The 18,984-nt window shown below is 47.4% G+C and overlaps 1 protein-coding gene across 6 annotated transcripts; it reads right to left on the bottom strand.

Moving 5' to 3' along the window:
* Positions 1-4,737: 4,737 nt before the first annotated feature.
* Positions 4,738-18,169, bottom strand: MOB3C (MOB kinase activator 3C). 6 transcript variants are annotated; one of them, XM_052666567.1, is made up of 5 exons: positions 17,936-18,168; positions 17,429-17,564; positions 13,120-13,604; positions 7,947-8,149; positions 4,738-5,916 (listed from the first exon to the last, which is right to left on the bottom strand). In XM_052666567.1, the coding sequence occupies exons 3-5, from the start codon at positions 13,538-13,540 to the stop codon at positions 5,887-5,889; spliced, it is 654 nt and encodes a 217-aa protein (XP_052522527.1). In that variant the 5' UTR covers positions 13,541-13,604; positions 17,429-17,564; positions 17,936-18,168; the 3' UTR covers positions 4,738-5,886. The 6 variants fall into 6 exon arrangements, with proteins under 6 accessions (XP_052522527.1, XP_052522528.1, XP_052522530.1 ...); XM_052666568.1 differs by having other exon boundaries at positions 17,429-17,561; XM_052666570.1 differs by having other exon boundaries at positions 17,429-17,528.
* Positions 18,170-18,984: the final 815 nt, after the last annotated feature.

Here is an 18,984-nt window from a genome sequence, read left to right as displayed (position 1 = left end):
AAAAAAACACCACAGGAATGAGCAATCAAACAGCATTCAGCTTGTTGTGAAGGCAATAGCTTCACACGCACCAGTGCATTCAAGAAAGCCAGAGAGTCTTTCTCATCTCATGGCTTCATCAAATATTTGCTCTTGTGAAGAGCTAGGGCCCAGAAGGGATGATAGGATAACTTTATAGAAAAGTCTTCTTGGATTTTTTTGGTTTTGTTCTGGCTTTCCTGTCAGATTGATACTGTAGACACGTGTAATGCCAGCAGCATAGCAGATAGTTTGAAAGGTCATTTCCTTGCCTGCTGTCTTTGTCCTATGCTCCTACAGGCATTCTTTGTAAGCTGTTGATTTTTCATGGGTTTTCCAGGTTAGCCTCAAGACCAAGCTCGGGGCTTGCATATTTCTGCAGTTTTTCAGGCAACAAGGAGAAAGTTTCCACCTCCTTTGCTTTTCAAAGCAGTGTGGCTAAAGCAGGCGGATTGACATTGTGTCTCCTGACACCCAGTAAGCCCAATACATCTTCAAGCAGATCAGGCTAAGAGAGATGAAAGGAGAAAGTACAGTAATAATGCAGATACCAAACACAAAACACTCTTCAGTAGCTTATCCATATTCTAGCCTCATTTTTTTCACCCCCCTTCAGGAATAAACAAGTCTTTCAGCAGCAAGAGAAAAAAGGCTCACTAATAACAGAAACCTTGCCTCTGAATTGGCGGATGAGCTTCTTCTCTTAGTTTTACAAAGAGAAGCTCTGATCTGCTTCTGAGGAGTTAACTTTCTCCTCCTGAGCCTTTTTATCGGTGCTATTTCAGTAAGGCTGAGCAGGGTGGTAGAATCATTTGCAGAGAAATATCCCTGGCAAAGAAGAGCTTTCTTCCGTATAAACTCAGATTGACATTTTAAAAGGTCACTCTCTATTTGGGTGACATTTCAATCCTCCACTCATTGTAGTAGACTAAGTAAAAAGATGTAAACTGGGAAACATGGAGTCTGTATATATATATATATATATAAATGAAGATGAAAATCCAGTCCAGCAAAAACTCCTGTGAGGTACTATTCCTTACCTTGTATTTGCAAATAACTAGGAGCTTGCATACAATGCTACCACATTTCAAACAGGGGACAGTAAGTTCCTTTCCCCTAAGCACCAAATGCATCTCCAAAGTGCTCTGCAGGGAGAGGAACTTTTATTTATACAAGAACCACAACATTTAACTTTGCTGCCACATACAGGGCCAATAAGTTGTTGTTAGCAGCATTTCTCACACAAAGCTCTTCTGTTCTGCTAGTGTCAGCTATTGTTAAAATGGCTCAAGAGAAACACGAAATTCAGCTCAGTCAGTGATTTACAGCTTTAATCCGTAAGCATGCCGGAACGGCATGGTTTCAATCTGGACATGCAGATTGGTACCCACAACTCTCAAAGCCACAAGCTCAACAAGTCTAACGCAAGCAAAGACATGGGCTACTTGCTTTTGCTGCCTTCTCTGCCAAGGGGCCAGAAGGATACATCACAGCTTTAGAAAGCTGCCAGCTCTTCACATAGGTTCAAAGAAAACAGTCCAGAAACAGAAGAGCAGGGCTTCAGACTGCTTAAACCTGAAGGCTGCAGGACAGAATGGGGTGTATTGAATGCCAGGATACCTTTTTGATATCCTCTTATAGGATAAAGGCACGTTTTGTTCTTGTCACCAAACTGACATGAAAGAGCACATTGTCCTTCAAACAGCATAAGCACTGATGCTGTTTCCTAGAGGTGCTTGTGTGTATTCATGCAGTGCTCTGATATCTAACAAGAGGCAAGCCTACCTGAAGATTTACCCACAGTGATGCCTCTCTTGACAGCTCTTCCCCACCTGGACCTCTAGAAGCCCATCTTAGCTGAGGATGTTCCTCAGTCTCTCTCTTTTAACAGTACTTAGAAACCTTTTATCCTTGAAGGGCTCAGGAGTAATTCTTGAGCATCTTCCTTTGTATTCCTCCACTTGAACAGAATTAAAGGCTAGTTCGGGAGAGCAACTCAAATCCAAGCACTTTCAAATCCTCAGCATTTAGAACTGTCTGTGCTCAGAGATGATGTCAAACATTTGTAGCTTATTTTCAAATGGAATTTATCTGGATTTTAATTTCCATCTGTTGTTTCTTGTCACACCTTTATCTGCTGGTTTAAAGGGCTCCTGCACAGCACAGCGTTTTCTGTCTGTATAAGTGGGTATCCATTCTCAAAGCAAAATGTGTATTCTTGAATCTTTCCCCTTTGTTACTTGCAAGGTAACCCAAATGCATGGCACACTTAACAAGAGGGCAAGACTTAAGTTTCAACCTGGTTTGCTGTAAAGCATTAAAGAAAGGATTTTTGTTTTCATCTTGTTTTTAATGAGATAGGCTTGGCATTTCTAGGAAATGGTTAAGCTAATACTTCAGGATAAATTCTTGCAAAAAGTGAAGAAAAAAGCACCTTCTCAAACACTATAATTGCTGTATTAACCACAGTAAAATTACTAGGCTCCACATGATTTTTCCTTTTAATACCTTTTCAAGAATGTGTCTGCTTTTTACCTCTGCAACACACGGAGAACATAAGGAGCTGCCCATATTGGCTGTTAAGCACATAAGAAATAATTACCAAAATAATTACCAAAGGTAATTTTGATTTAGCCATGTTACAATTGGATCACAGTCTATGTACTACTAAAATGATTTTAAGCCTTGACTAGAATTATCCCTCAGTTTTCTGCCCACAGCCAAGCACCTAAATCTGTATTTAAGCACCTGCAATCTACCCTAGTCTGGTTTTCAGAGCACAGAGCATGTACCGTTCTCTCTGCTACTCAAGGAAGCTACACAGCCTCCGTTTCTCTGAAAATTATACTCCTCATTTGGGTGATTAAACCTGCAGACTTCAGTGTCATTTTTTTTGTTGTGAGCAGCCCTTCTTCACACAGGAAAAAAGGTGCTGTTTCTCTCAGGAAACCTGATGATTTACATGCAACATGGGATGCGCCTACAAATAGAGACCATATTTCCCTCTATACTTCCAGGATCCTGTGTGCCAAAGCTGTACACAGAAGGGGACAAAGCAAAGTTCTCAAAGTGGACGTTAAAAGTGCTAGTATGGATGTTTGCAAATGCCAACGTGAAACTTGCTTTTCCTGTAGACCCATGAGGACTACTCACACCTTGACACAGTGCCAGTCCACTGCCTTTGAGGGCAGAGTTCCTGAACTGACTGTATTTAATAGGAAGCCAAAGTAATATGGGACCTGGAAAATATATGGTCTACTGGACACGAGCTAACCAAACTTTCTGGAAACAAACAAAAAGGTGCTTTTATCCACTATACAAACCATTCATTAATGATTGCTACTGCTTTTTATGCCTCAGGAGCACACATAATGCCCAGACATTCATACTGTTCTTTTCTTTCTATTTGCCTTACATTCCAGAGTAAATCAGATCAACTCATAGGGCACTCATCCAGCCAAATTTGTGCTCCCTTGTTGGTCAAAGCACTCCATCAGTACACATATAAGTGCATATAAGTGGAGAGAATCCTGGCATTACTGGAAAGATGCAAGATGATAAGACCCAAGGGAGGAAGATCACGAGGACAGCGCTGGTCCTTGGGATGCCTACTGTGAGTTGCTCCAAAACTGCCAGCTCTTACATTGCTTACCAAATCAGCCACATGAATGGATGGCAGAACTCTTACTGCTCACACTGTCATTAGGGCATAGTCCAAAGCAATTGGAAACTGGCCCAGTGAATGTAAAATATTGAATGAAAAAAGATGGGTCTGTTACAGTACGGCTAATCCCAAGTGGTACATCTTCATTATTAAAGTTTTTAATAAAATAGCATCTGGAGTGTTACCCATATTGCAGCAAAGCTTCTCTTCTAACACAGGCTGAATAGTCTTATATGTTAAAGAATCATGAATCCACTGTCCTCCATTCCATGCTCTCTACAGTAAGAGATTCTCTCGTGTAAGCAGCCTTGCTTGCTGTTGCTGTTTTACTTCCACACAGACGTGCACTCAGTTCCCCACACTGCTGGCATTTCAGCTCTGACTCAGGGTCTCTTTGCAGCAGGCAGCTGAATGCCACACTCTGTCTTCAAGGTTTTCTTGACACTTGTGAGTCATTCGTCCTTCCCTGACCTTCATGAGGAAATCCGGCTGGCCAAGCTGTGCTAGCAAAGCTGCCAGCCTCCAGAAGGAAAAAGCTGCATGCATTCAAGAGACAATCTTGCATCTCGTTGTGAAATCTCTGCTAGAATCAGCATTTCCCACCTCAAAGAAAGCAATCCAGGAATAGATCTCATGTCATTAACATCTTATCCTTTTCTACCCCCCAGTGGTTTTGTGATCAGAATTTTAACCCTTAGCTCATTTTTCTCTCTTCCCACCTTTTCTTTTACATCTCAAAAACTTTCACAAAGAGAGGAGGAATATCTCAGACCAGCTCACATCATGGTTTTGTCACCATCCGCTCAGGACTTGCCAGCCCCCTGCCCTAGCACAGGCTTAAATCCCAGAGACTTCCACTGAGTCAAGTTTTCAGCAGGCACTTGCAGAGTTTTCTTCATCATGCACAACTTTTTGCAAAGCTGCCTGTTGCTGAGGTCTCGACACGACACTGAGCTCCATCGGTGTTACAGCTGTGAGGGAAATTCAGTCAGGTTATCCCGGGTGCTTTCTCGTGACATCTTACTACAAATGAGGGAAGAAGAAAGGACACCAGGTTCGTTCCTGCTTCTTTAATTAGTAACAGAACAAAAATGTTTGGACTTTTAATGATGGTATTACACAGAAAATATTGGCATGATGTATCGGATGGTTTTGTGTCCATGTTGTCCCATTTTATTTCCCATGTAAAAATATACATCTGGTACGTAAGATTAAAAAAAATAGATTTTCACAATAAAATAAGTGCTTTGAGCACTAAAAATCCACTTGCGAACTTGAGTGCTGTCTTAAATATTTACATTTTCTACCCACACCCCCCTTTCCCCTGGAATGGGCAAACCTCTTTTTATACATATCAACTGTATCTTCTGTATAAAACTTTCCCAGAAAAAGGCAAAGAAACACAAACATAACAACACTGTGGCTCAGACAATTCAACTCCCCCAGAATAATAATAATTAAAAAAAAATCCAACTCTTGTCAAAAGAACAATGTCTGTGCTGCAGTCGAGTAATGGAAAGACAATGATTTCTACAACCAGCATCTGCTTTTTAGAGCCAGGACAACACATCAGGAATTGTCACTTGTTTTCTGGCATGTTTCTTTCCCTCACGTTGGATCGCAATTTCTGAGTATGGAAGATACTCAGGTAGACTGCTCATCACTCTGAAAAGTGGCCCACTTCACCTCCGTTTGTCACGGGGCCACTTTGCCATTAGTCCAAGTGATATTGGATGCATCTTAGAACATCCTGACGTCCCTTCTTCCAAGGATGAAAAATTTCCGGGGGTGGGAGGAGGAAAGAAAAGTCCCTTTGGTGAAGCACAAATGAGGGCAGAAGGAGAGACATTCATAGCTCATGGTTAAAAAAGGGACATTGGCAACTAACCCCATGGAGTCAATTGGGATCAAATGTCACCAGCTTTACGGAGCTGATCTCACATGTTATCATAGTTCAATGCATGTGAGAAAGGCAACAGGCATGACTCAGTAGTCAAGGTCACACCTGCTTACAGGGCAGGTCTCGCTAACAAAACATTTGGAAATTGATGCATCCGAAGACAAAGAAGAAAAAGGCTCTTCTGCAGTTTTCATAGTTCAGTTGAAATGCCCAGAGCAAGTCCTCGGGAAGACATCTCCCACTGCAGGGTTCTTGTCCCATTGAATGCTGAATGATCTTGCTGAGTATGCCTGCTGAAATCGCTTCAGTGGCAAATTCGTTCTGTCATTTCTTTCTGCATTGAAGGGAAGGAAAAAAAAAAGAACCAGTCAGTGCAAAACACAGGTTTTGGTGAAGCGATGTGCAAAGCAGTTTGATAGGTATCCAAAAATAATCCAAGGAGGTGGCTGTATGGAGTTCAGAGTGTTCTTGTTTCCCATGGTGGCCCTTTTGGGAACCTCTCTGCCCCAGCAGTTCCTTCCTGGCATGCTCCTTGGTCTCAATGTCAAGAGGTTAGTTTTAGTGTTGAGAGCAATCCAAAGAAAGGGCTGAAATGTTTGAGCTGCGTGTCCTGACTCAGCAAGGAGCAGACAGAGAAGTGGTGCTGCTCCCAAAGCCTGGGGATGCAAGGTACTCCCAGGAAGTGCTGTCTGTCCTGCAGGTGGTGACAACAGCTCACTGAAGGGGCCTGTGGTTCTGGCAAGGGATCCCATGGCTGCACTGTAATGCAAATGAGTGCTAATAGCAAAGGGCCACAGAAAACCTGGTGGCAACTCACATTTCTGGCCTTCAGTGCTGTTAGCTTGATGTCATTCTCCTGGGGTCTCCTCCTGCTTTGTGATATCCCTAATAAATAAGCAAGCCTTTCAGTATGAGCAGCTCTTCCAGTAGCCACTCAGGGTCAAACATCCACAGCCAGAATTCTCTCCTCTCACTGTCATTTCCCAAATGCTTCATCTACAAAACCTAGTCCTGAGCTACCAGTGTTGAACATCAGGAGGGACGAGATGACAAGAGTAAGCTCTGTGTAAGCTAGCAGGCTGCTTTTCTTTGCCAATCAGATTTTGGGACTGCTGGCAGTGCCAAGGTGCAGCCTTCCTGAGGTAACAGGTCAGAAGGACCACTTTCTGTCTTTGAAAACTGTTTGCAGTCTTCAGGACCTTGTCCCAGTTCCCCAGCCCAGCACTGCACTCAGCCCTCTCTGGTTGCAGGTCACTCTCCTGCACACATACAGGACATCATTGCTGAGTGGAAGGAGGTCTCACGGGTGCTTGAGGCTGCTGTATGATGTGGATTCCAAGCAGTGGATACCAAGCAATGGGCACACCAGGAAACAAGATGTACAAAACCAGAGGGAAGTGTGCCTCATTTCCTTGTAATTTAACCCTATTTGCATCACACAGGAAAATCCGTTCGTCTCAGAATCATCCAGAACCATAAATCATCTCACATTGCATGAGTGTTACTGGCACTGACAGCCTTTTTAGCAATGTCAGCCTCTGCTTTGGCTATTAGCTGCTAATTATTTACATTAACAAGCATCGGTCAAAGGAGATGACACTACTATGGGCCACATATCAATGTTAAAGAAGTTTATCATGAGGAATGGTTATGAGGAATAATAGAGCACACAGTGATGCTGAACTGTCATTTTCTGTGGCTGAAGGCCATTGTGATAACATAGGTCACAGTCACACTATATGAAGTAATTAATTAATTAATCTGCTGTTGTCATTCAGGTGTCCCCTGGTTGGATCATCATCCCAGCCTCCCAGATTGCAATCAGAGCAGAGGAGGCAGCAAACCGACAGAGAAAAAAGAAAGCAGGAAAGGAGTTAAAGCACTTAGCACTCAGGGTTAGGTGCATCCGTGGCACTTATAAACAGGCAGCTCATGTTGTGACTTCTCTCAGCTCTTTGTCTTTGAACTCTCCCACGCTGCATTTGGCCCTTTCTGCAGCCCATCCCTTTGCACAGCATACTAATTACTGGGTTCCCTATTACTGTCCCAACACAACAGGTTTCCATAGGCCAGATTACATTCAACATGGCCTGTGACACACTAGCTTTTCTTACAAAACTGCATATTTTCTAGTTTATATGCCAGGACTGCATATCTCTTCCCCTTACTTCCCCCCTCCGTGCTATGTCCAAGGTCTCTCACTTTCTGTTTGGCTAATTCCTTTAATTGCTTCCCAAGGGAGGCTGCAGTGCAACTCCTGCTAGACCCACATTAGCTGTCTGGAGCTGTATGTCCTGCACAGGGCAGAGTCTGACCCTGCCTGAATTTACCAGAGCTGTGTTCAACCCACTTTGGCATCCTTACCAAAGGCTCCAGCTCCCGATGGTCAACAAGGCTGAACTCCCTGATGAAGTAGTAAAAGTGCTTGTAGCAGGTGTTGACATGAGCCTCAGCACCCATGTTGATGATGCTATCAAAGTGGTGGATGTAGACATGGACAAAGACACGGAAGAGGCGGGTGAGGATCTTAGTGCAAACTTGCTGGAACTGCTTAGGGAAGGGAACACCTGCAAAGCAGAAGCAAGTTAAAGCCATTAAAACACGAAGAATAATGCCAGTCTTGAGGCTGTCATGTGATTGCACCTGTGCGATGCTCCCTACTGAAATACCCCACCAAGGTGTTCATGCACCAACATATACTTTTGGCTTTGTCTTGTACCAGGACACAATTTATTACTCTCTATTCACATCCTTATCTAGATACATTGTTACGACAGTGAAAATCTCAGAGGTGTAATACAGTCAGTGTCAGGAAACTAAGGAAAATACAGAAAACCTGGCTTTGAAGCCCCTGAATATACTTTTTGGAAGGATGAATGTGAACCAAGTGGAATTTGTTTTCCTGAAGGTTCTTTCTCCTCCCTCCAGCAATTCAATGCAAATTTGCATAGAGCAAAATAAAATCCTCCCTTCCCACGGTGCTACCTGTCTCCTCCCTTGGCTTCTTACTAATGCAGCACTTAACCTCTTAAAAATCTTTCCAAACAATTCCCATAGCCAGCTTGCACATCTCTTAGCTAAAAAAAATTCAGATGGTAATGAGTTTTCCTCAATAAGCACTGAGCTTATTGTCAAAGTACTTGTAACAGAAAATTATCTTCAGTCTGGAGCGATGTCACACTCAGCCTGGTCTCACCTTGCTTTGTGCAGAAGGCACAAGCTTGGGCTGCTTGTGCCATGGGTAGATGGCTTGGATTCATCTTTAGGCAGTTGTGCATCTTGGCTCAGCAGCACACCTACATGGAGAGGGGGCTGAGATTCATGGCCACTGCCCTGCATAACAATGAGCATCCTGCAGCAGGACAAAACCCATTGGAGTCTTTGACATCACCCTTTAGGATTCTAATAGCTCCTCTTAGGGCTTTCTGCCATGTACTTCTCCATGCCACTGATGAAGGATCTGCTTCTGCCCTTACCCTTAGCTATGGGGCTTACTCTGCATGACTGGTTGATAAGGACAGTGAGCAATCTGCTGGGCTTCCCTGCAGCCAGCAAAAACACCATGCTTTATCAAAGGCTTCATTTGAGCTTTCTGCACCGAGAATTTGCTGAGCAACGGAAAGCCCTAATCACCCAGCGGGGGCCTGAAACATGCCATTAGGGTGGCTCCTAAAGACCAGATCTGAAGAACTAGCCATAAAAATATTTCTTTTAATAAAGAAAAACCCATCATGGCAAGTAATTTGTCAGGAGTGCACGTTCCCAGGCCACAGCTGAGGAATACACGCTGTTCTGAACAGCCTGTCCTGAGACCAAGGATGAGCGGCTGCTGCCAGGAGCTCAGCAAGGTGCCAGCAGGCAGGGAGTGATCCACGTGCTCTCTCCAGTTTGTCACTGTCCTCTGCCTGATACCTTCTCCTCTCAAAGCAGGCACTGGTCTTGTATGGAGATGCATAGCAGCTACAGGAGCTGCTAAGCCATCTTACTCCTAATGATGAAACGATGTCATGAATGATATCACTGGGCTGCCAAGACCCAACAGTACCCTTCTGGACTACCTATTGCTGTGGCTTCAAATGAACCCAGCAGTATCACTCAGGGCGTGCAGCTGAGCTGCTCTTCCTTGTGTCCATCACAAGGTGTCAGTGTGTGCACGCCCTCTGCAGACGTGGCCCAGCCGCGTTGGTGACTGGCCGCCAACGTAGTAACCAATGGACTCCAGCAGGTCACCTCTCAGCCTATCATGCTGCAACATCACCACTGCTACGGTCCTTATGGCCCAGTGGAACACAAGGGAGTGGCTGGGGCTCTTTCTCCCCACATCACCTCTCTTGTACACATGAAGCATGTGGCCAGGACTGTCAGGCCCTGCTTTCCCTCCCCATGTTGCAGCCACGTCTGCTTCTCTTGTGACACTCTGTTCCAGGAACCTGAGGATGTGCTGTGAGCATCTACCATGGGGAAACATGGGCTGGGAGAGAGGTCAATGACACAGCTAGATCTGTACAATCTAGGAAAGGCAACAAAGTTAGTAAAGGGTCTTGAGCACAACTCTTACGGAGAGCAGCTGGGGGAACTGGGACTGTTCAGACTGCAGAAGACTCCACAACTCCCTGAAAGGAGGTTGTGATGAGATTGGTAGGTCAGCCTCTTCTCCCACGTAACAGCAATAGGATGAGAATAATGGTCTCAAGTTGCATCAGGGAAGGTTCAGGTCAGATATTAGGAAAAATTTCCCTCTCAGAAAGAGCAGTGATGCACTGGCACAGCTGCCCAGGGAAGTGGTGGAGTCCATTCCTGGAAGTGTTCAAGAACTGTGGAGATGTGGCATTGAGGGTCGTGCTCAGCAAGCATGCTGGGGATGGGTTAACAGTCTGACTAGATTATCTCAGAGGTCTGTTCCTTAATGATTCTATGATTGTAACTCAGATCATCTCCAACTATAACCTCTCCAGAGGGTTCCAGACAAGAGCCAGCCACCCAACCCCTGCCAGATGCATACACCTTCCTCCAGCTGAAATACTTGAAACATGGTCAGTGGGAATCAACCACATCCTGAGTCCCTTCTCCAACATTTCAGTCTCTTCTCTTTTCCATCCTCTGGGTTTTCTGAAGAAAGTCTCTCCCTCACCCTATGCACGTGCAGACCTCAGTCCACAGCCCACTACAGTGAGGAGGCTGCTGGCCCTCCTCTTTCTGCACAGCAGAAATGGTACCAACATGAGCTGAGCAGAGCAGCGATGCAAAGCACAGAGCATCACAAGTGCTGGAAGCCAGAGCAAGAGCTGTAAATACAGCAGGTTCTATTTCATCAAGGCACTGGTGAGCAATGTGACTCACTGCCCTAGAATGAATTAGCACCTTCAGTTTATCTTGGATGTTTTCCTTGAAACCCAAGGTGTGATTTAATACTTAGAGAAGTCTGTTTTCCACACTCTGTGCCGATCTCTTCAAAACATAAGGAAGTCATGTGGGACTGTGGGGAAAAGGAAATGAAAAGCGTCTGCACTTACGGGAAGGGAATACGAGTGGGCCTTGGATCCTCCTCACCATCTCTCACCCCCAGCCCTCATGCACAAGCCAATTGCATTTTTTCACGATGAAACAGTGCTGTGAAACTATTTTGCTTCTTTACAATTGTATTTGTCCTTTCCAAAAGCAGTAATTGAATGAGCTGCGTGATGGATTATTGTTTTTAATATTATTTCCAACATCCAGTCTGGTCTCTGGATTGTTCCATGATTCGTCTTTTCCTAAAAATAAGCCCTCAAATGCAATTTGAAATTAATAGTATGATGGCAGCTGCAAGCTGGTGTGGCATTAATTTTGGAACAAAACAGGGAGAAAATAGAAGACAAACTGAGTTAAAAACAGCCAGTTGAGAAAACTGCAGTAATTAGCTGAATTCTGAACATTTTTCTCTTGTTATAGAGAGAAAGAATTATGCATCAAGTTTTCTCTGCTTTTATCATTGTTTTGGGAATATGCGTGAACAGCAGAGTCTAAGCATAGAAGAGTTTTCCAAGAACCATCCCAGAGCCTGCTGCAAGTGATGTTCCTTCCAGCCACAGACAGGCTTGGCAGAGAGTACAGGGCGTTTCCAATGCTGGTTTTCATCCAAGCCCCACGTCTGTGCTCATTTAAAAATGGAGAGGTTTCGGCATACACGTCGGTGCTGACATAGCCCTGCAAACTCCATCCACCACAGTCTCCTCCCCATGTGTTACCAATGGCCGTGACTCTGGGTGCTGGGCATGCTCCCACTGAGACACTGAATGAAACTGAACGTGACTTCTGCCAGCAGGCTCCTGAAGGCACAGCAATTACTGGGGATGGTGCTATTGTACAGGTGGTAATCTGCTCACGAAGAGGTCTACTGACATAGTTTCACCAGCTGCTAAAAAATATGCCTGCAGAATCACTTATTCTTATCCCTCCACGGGAACAATGCTTATTCTGCATGTAGTAGGGTTTTGTTGTTTTTTTCAGCCCAGCTATGTTGGTTGGGAGAGCGGAAATGAGCACTAGAACATGCTAACTGATACGGGTCATCTGGAGGAGCTGGAGATTTATGACAGCCACGCTCCTCCCGTCCAGGAAGCTGTCTCATCATGACCAGCAGACAGACAGTTTTCCTTCCAAAGGATTTGTAAAGCCTTTCAGTGGGATTGAGCCCTGTGGGTGGATTTCCCTGGGGATAAGGAAGATGCCCAATCTCCTCCACCTTTCTGTCTCTGTCTCTGCTCGTTTCCAGCTGAGCCTCTGAACCCAGCATGAGAGATTTTCCCACTCTGACCCCAAAAACACCTCTCCCTTGGCTGCCAACAGTACTGTGACTGAGTCCCACTGAATCACGCGCTGCTCCAGGTTTTGTGGCTTTAGTGGGACAAGGATGCTGAGGTTAGCCCCAGACAGTGTTAGCAAGTTTGGGTCACACTTGGCATTTCTAAAAAAAAGTTTGATTTGTCTGTGATCAGGTGGCCTTAGCAGAGAAATCTTTGTCTTGGGACAGCTGCATTGCAGATGGCAAGGATGGAAATCAGCAGTGTGCCTGGGGCATTGTCCTCAAACTCTGCAATCCTCCCTGCTACATGGCGCCATGAAATGTGAGTCCAGCTAAGTTCCCTTATACAAATGAGAGCCAAGGTAATGGAGCACACCAGCAAGGAGGCCGAAGTCACTCAGGGATGCACAAAGATGCTTGAAGAATGGACTAGTAATGGCTTTGGAAAAGGAAAGATGTGTTTGTGCAACCAGAACAGCTCCCCTTACTGAAGGGGAGAGGTGATAGCTTTCTTTCACCAGAACCCACTGGCCAGCACCCCAGCTCCAGCCCCTGAACATCACCCCAAAAATACAAGAAAGCAGCTTAGCAGGAGGGGAAGTGTCAATCTCTACAGCTCCTGGACAAAGCAGGTAATCAGCAGAGCTCTTGGGATTGTAAAGCTCAGCAATACCAACAGCTGAGGTGCACCAACAGCTTGGAAAACTACACACGTTACAACAACAGCCGCCTTTAGAATCACAGCACACTCACCTATTCTGGTGGGGAAGATGTCCTCGTTGTTAATGAGCATCTCAATCCAGTCCATCAGCATACACATGTACTGTGGGGCTGACAGCTTGGTTGGCTTCTTGTACTTGCTATCGTCCTGCCACCTGTACTCATACTTGAGCCCACCCGACATGATGGGGCAGCTCTTCTCCGTGCAGTACTCCGACATGGTGCCGTAGATGAGGTTGATGCGGTTGAAGAAGTCCACCACGTGCACAGCTATCCAGTCATTGATGCTCTCGCCAGGAGGCAGCTGTACCACAGCCTTTAGGTCCAGCCCTGATTTGAGGGAGGCCTGAGCCTTCTTGTACAGCTCGAAGCGCTGTGTGCCGGGCTCAAACTTCTTCCGGGGGCGGAAGGTTTTGTCTTTGTTGAAGACTTGCTTCAGACACAGTGCCATCATGGGTTGGCCCAGCCAGCGTGAGAGCACCAGGGTTAGCACTGAGGATCTTCAGGGTTGGAGGTATCTGAGAGGAGGAGACAAATTTTGGTCATATGTACACCTGGACTGAGATGAGATGGCACCGGGATGCTGGGAGCGAGCTTCTTATCTCCAGGGCTTTTGTCCAGAACTACTGCAATGAAGTACAATGAAGTATGATATGAACAGCACTCGCCTACCTGTGGCCTTTCCTTCCTGGCGAAGGGGCTGTGCCTCTTTCCCAGAAAAATAGCCCCAGTGCCATAGGGACAACACTGTGACTGCAGCTGGCTTCTGGTTCACACAGCCCCAGCACCCGGATCAATGGGAAAAGGGGGGATTCTTGTTGTCGTTCTGCCTGCGTGTTTGTTCAGAAGAACAAAACCCACAGCCAAAGAAGGAAAACAGCGTCCAAGCACACCAGAGCCAGGATGTGACACAATGCACGGGAGCCAGTGCTGCCAGCGCTCCCCATGGCGCTCCGATTCCACAGCACCCCGGGAACAGGGGATGTGACCTGGAAGTCACCGCTCAGCAGTGCTGAGGTCATCCCTTCCTGAGGCTGCCAGTGCAGATGGGGTCTGCAGCATTTCCTTTTTTTCCTTCCTGAAGCTCCGGTGGAAATCCCGTGCTCTTGGACAGGTTGAAACGTGCACGTGCCCTGTGCCCCTCTGCAACGTTAATAATGGGAGAGCAAGGCCACAGTGAGCTCAACGCCCTGCTGAAATTTGGGGACGCAAAAGACCCCAGGCAGCCTCCCCCAGGGAGGAGGAGTTATAGGAAAAAAGAAAAAGGTTCAGAGAAAGGGGAAGTGATATACCCAAAGTCACGAGTGGGAGGGAACTGCGTCCAAGTGAAGCTTGGATGCGTGTTCGTCATTAAAAAGGCATCTCTTAGTCAAAAGCTTGCTGTATGAACTCTGCTTTATGAACTCAGTCCCAAGTCAAAAGCAAATCCTGTTTTATCCAGCAGAGATCAACCAACCACCTTGCTGGAGGAGCCTGGGCTGCCCCCAGAGTCTCTCCAGGATACAGGAGCTGTTCTGTGGGATTTTCCACATGGCATCATGGGAGAGCCCTGCCGGGTGCCACCAGAGGCCAGTGGGGACAAACCACAGCCTTCCCCACAAATACAGTGATGCGTTGCCACCATCGCAGAGCTTGGGAGAACAACTCAGTTATCCCTGCATTACGCTGGACCGATGCTTTGAAACATCAATGAAACATCAATTAAAAAAAAAAAACCAAAACACGGAGTAAGAACCCTGCTAAACACCTGCCAGATGTTTTCCTACTGTGCATCTGTTAGCTGTTCCCAGGAGTAAGGGAGCAGTACCCAGTGCTGCCCAAATGCAGAGCAGACCCATCCCCAGGCTCGCTGCAGCTAGGCACAGCTGGATAATGAGAGTGGTTTTGCTCCTGGGATCCCTGCCAGCTTCGCTACTGAATTACTGAGGCATTTAAAGGCCTCGTGAATCCGTACTGGAATCAGGGAGAAAAACGTTCTCCAGAAATTCAATTTAACGCAAAGCCAAGAACACATCCTGGGATTTACAACCAAAAGGAGCAGGCGGAGGCAATGTGCCAGGAACCAGATTCTTTCCTAACCTCTCTCCAAAGCTCTGACTGCACAGGGTCTGATGGGCAGGAAAATCCACTTGAGGCACAGGGAGCTGCAGGAGGCCAAGAGTGGGGCTTTCAGGGTACAGTCCTGCAATAGGAGCGCTGGGCGAGCTGAGGCAGCAGCTCCTGCCTTATGCTGGCACACCTCCCACTGCCGAGGGGCCTGGGTGGGTGCCTGCAGCTCCCACCTTCCGTTCCCATGTGCAAAATCAAAGCTCCCCCCCAAGCAGCCCTGGCATGGCTGCAGCCCGCTTTGCTGTGCTGCCTTTCCCATAGCGGGGCGGTGCTGGCACCCACAGCCACGCACTAAGGGCTCAGGGAGCCAAGTCTGCCCAGGGTTAAACTGTGGGGCTGAGCTGCTGCAGGATGGCAGCAGGCAGGGACATGCGAAATCCTGATTTCCTAGAGGGCTGGCAGGGCTGGGGGAGAAAGGAAACGAACTGGATAGGAGGGAAGTGAGTTCACGGTCAAAGGCAGCTGCTAGTTCCAAATCTGAGGAGGATTTTGTTTCTTTCATTTTAGGGTTTTTGTGTTGTTTTATTTTTTAAAAAGCATTTGAAATCCACACAACGCTGCCAAACAAAGGCTTTGTTTTAAATTAAGAACAACACTGAACAGTCTGTTTAGAAACTAGCAAAACAAAAGAGTGGAAAAAAAGCAAAGCAGGGAGAGGAGCTTCCTCTGCCTACCACAATCAGTCCCACCAGTCTGAGCAAAGCCACCGGGTCAGACCTGCCTTTGTGACCCCAGATTGGCTTCAGTCTGGAAAGCAGTGGGGAGGAGTGGTTGGGGCAGTGCTGAGCTCTGGGCTACAGCAGAGACAATGCTACACTCTCTGCCTCAGCTTCCCCAGTTTCAAAAGTAATTTCTCCCTCCTGAAGGACCTCCTGATATTAAGGGCTGCAAAAGCCAAGAGTTGGCTTCAGAGGAGAGAAAGTACTTTGTGAGTGCCCCTAGTGATTATTACTGACCAGGGTCAATGCTAACAAGGAGAAAGGCACTGACACTGCACCTCCAGCTGGCAGTGGGTCCGATGCCCAAACCAGCCCTGGATCCAGCCCGAGACGCTTACACACTTGCACAAACATCTGCCTTGGAACCACAGGAGCTGTCAGCAAAGTGCTGTGAGCCATGCTGGGGAGTACGAGGAGTCAGCTCAGCACCATGTAGCAAAGCTGTGGTTCAAAGCTGCCCACCCCACACATCCCGCTGTGCTTCCCCAGGTGCTCCCCCAGAGGCTGGACTCCCCCTTGGTGCTGGGGGGGAATGCCTTCTCTGCTCTGTGGGCAGTCCCTCTTGCCACGTCCCTGCATGGCAAGCCTGGAGTCAAGGCAGTGAGCCAGAGCCCTAAACAGACAGACAGCCTCCAGATGCCTGCTGGCCAGGAGCTCTGCTGGCTTTTCGCTGCAGAGAAGTCTTTTTTACAGAAATATTAAGGTTAGAAAAGACCTCTAAGATCATCTAGTTTAATCATCACCACCACGCCCACTAAACCACGTCCTTAAAACTCGGTTTTCAGCTTGTCCTGGAGCAGCTGTGCAAGTGGGGCTTCTTGGTGGTGGCCTTGCAGAAATGCCCCACAGCCCAACCCGGCCTGCCCTGAGCATCCCTCACAATGCAGGTGACACAACCCTGAGATCCAGCCTAGGGCTGACAGCATGTGGTGGCCCAGACTCGTTTTAGAGGCAGAGAGGTTGGTTTTAAGGGTTTAAATGCAGGAGGAAGATGCTGGGGGCATGGCTTCAGAGCTCTGGTCCCTCTCGCTCTCCTCACGCTTCCTGCTGGAGCCAAGTCCCAGCTGGGCTGGCCATGAGAAACAGGGGTTCTTGGCAGCTGATCCCAAATATAACCCAAACGATAAAACATTCCAGGAAACAAGCCAAAATGCGATGCTGGGAGAGGGATCGAGGGCCAGCACGCCAGACAGTGGGACTGCAGAGTCCCACCAGCCCCAACACAGAGTTAATCCGTGTGCTTCTGATATACTCTAGGAAAGCCCCCAGCATCTATTTCTAGAGGGACCAACTCCCAAAGGAGGCTCAGTTCCCTATGCTGTTGCTTCTCCCAGCTCTGCTGACACTCGGAAATCCCCACCTCATGCAAAGCAGACCCAGCACAATTTCACTAAGAGGACACACAGCCCTCTCATCCAACCCCCCCCCATGTCCCAAACCACAGCCAATCAAAGTCTCATCTCTCCAGTGCTGGGACACCCGGCACACTTTGGGGGTGATGCTGTTTGGGGTACCTTGTTCTTGGTGCTGCTGCCAACAGGGACTTGCTTGTAGCCAAGGTAAGTCCTGAGGGTGATCGTTCCATCATCACAGCCGCAATCCCAAGTGCCGGAACTCCAGAAAGACGATTGGAAGGACACGAGCCAGCTGCTGGAAGTGCATCCCCACAGCTTTCTCTACCCAAAACTTCCTGCCCTCCACTGGACAATAGCAAAGCCACCTCCAGGATTGCCACCAGCCCTAGGACGATAGTTGACCAGCCAAAACCCTGGGCTGCCTGCTCACTTCCAGCTATCTACACTAACCCACAGCTGCAAACCGGGATCCCTCAGCATTTACATGCTCGCAGACAAACTGGGACACCCACAGAACAGGGAAGAGCTCCTGCAAGCACCCATTTCGCTTCTCTTGGGTTTGCCCAACCTGCACTAAAAGCACCCCAGGAGCATCCTTAGGAATGCAGGAAACACAGCACCAGCTGGGACACCGATGCTACTCCTTTTTCCAGCCCCAGCACTCACCTCATCCTCAGCACGCCTGGCTGCCAGCACACAATCCCGCTGCACTTTCTGCGCTTACTGAGGGGGAAAAAAAAAAAAGAAAGAAAAAAAATTCAAAATAAAAGCCCAGAATCTGGCAGGACGCCCTGCAGCACAGAGAGCAGCCGCACGCTGACTGAGGTTTTGGTTGCAGAAAGCGGGGGCTGAGGGTTTTTCTCCTGCCAGTGATGTCACATCCTGACCCTGCCGGAGCCACAGCTGTCCCTGGGACACGCCGGCAGGCTGCCCTCCTGCAGCCAGGCACACGCTGGTATGTGCACATTCGTGTGAACATCTCTCTCCACTTGGCACATTGCAGGGTTGAGTGCCAGGATGGGCTGGATGCCTTCCAAAGGGAAAAAAAAAAATAATAATGAGAGAGAGAGAGAGAAAGAAAGAGAAAGGAAAAATGAAAATACCCATTTCCAGAGAGTCCACAGAGAAAACTAACTTCGGTTGGGCTATGAAGCACATCATTGGCATGGGGCTGCAGCACCCCTTCCCTGCAGTTGGGTTCTCAATCACAGATCTGACTTGGAGTCACGAGGATCAGAGCCAGCCTTTAAAGAGCAAGTCACCTGCAGACATCCCTGGTCACCAGCAGGATGAGGCTAAGGGCAGCTTGGGGCTGGGTGGCAGCTGGGGACACAGCGAGGATGTGTAGGGTTCACCTGTGGTTGTGATTCAGTCTAGCTAGGGGCATAGAACTGGCATCCATTGCAGCATGAGTTTGTGTAGAAAAGGTGACATTTGGAGGCGAAACAAGAGGTTATGACTTTAAGTTGCACCAGAGAAGGTCAAGGTTGTGCGTTAGGAACAATTTCTTCTCCAAGATACACTGGTACAGGCTGCCCAGGAAGGTGGTGGGGTCACCACAGGAATGTGGCACTGAAGGACATGGTCAGTGGGCACGATGGCGTGGGCTGGGGTTGGACTGAGTGATCTTAAATGTCTCTTCCATCCTCAGTGATTCTACGATTCCTCCCCAAGGACACAGTGGGCACCAGAGCCCATGCTTATCCCCGAGTGAT

Source organism: Tympanuchus pallidicinctus, unplaced genomic scaffold, assembly GCF_026119805.1.
Source record: "Tympanuchus pallidicinctus isolate F22 unplaced genomic scaffold, pur_lepc_1.0 scaffold7, whole genome shotgun sequence".
NCBI classification, from domain to species: domain Eukaryota; kingdom Metazoa; phylum Chordata; class Aves; order Galliformes; family Phasianidae; genus Tympanuchus; species Tympanuchus pallidicinctus.
This window is presented reverse-complemented; position numbering and strand designations above follow the sequence as displayed.

Coding starts and splice junctions, on each gene's coding strand:
- MOB3C (XM_052666569.1), bottom strand. CDS start 13,540: ATGATGGCACTGTGTCTGAAGCAAGTCTTCAACAAAGACAAAACCTTC. Junction 8,150..13,119: donor CATCTTCCCCACCAGAATAG/GTGAGTGTGCTG, acceptor TCTGCTTTGCAG/GTGTTCCCTTCCCTAAGCAG. Junction 5,917..7,946: donor ATCGGGAGCTGGAGCCTTTG/GTAAGGATGCCA, acceptor CCTTCAATGCAG/AAAGAAATGACAGAACGAAT.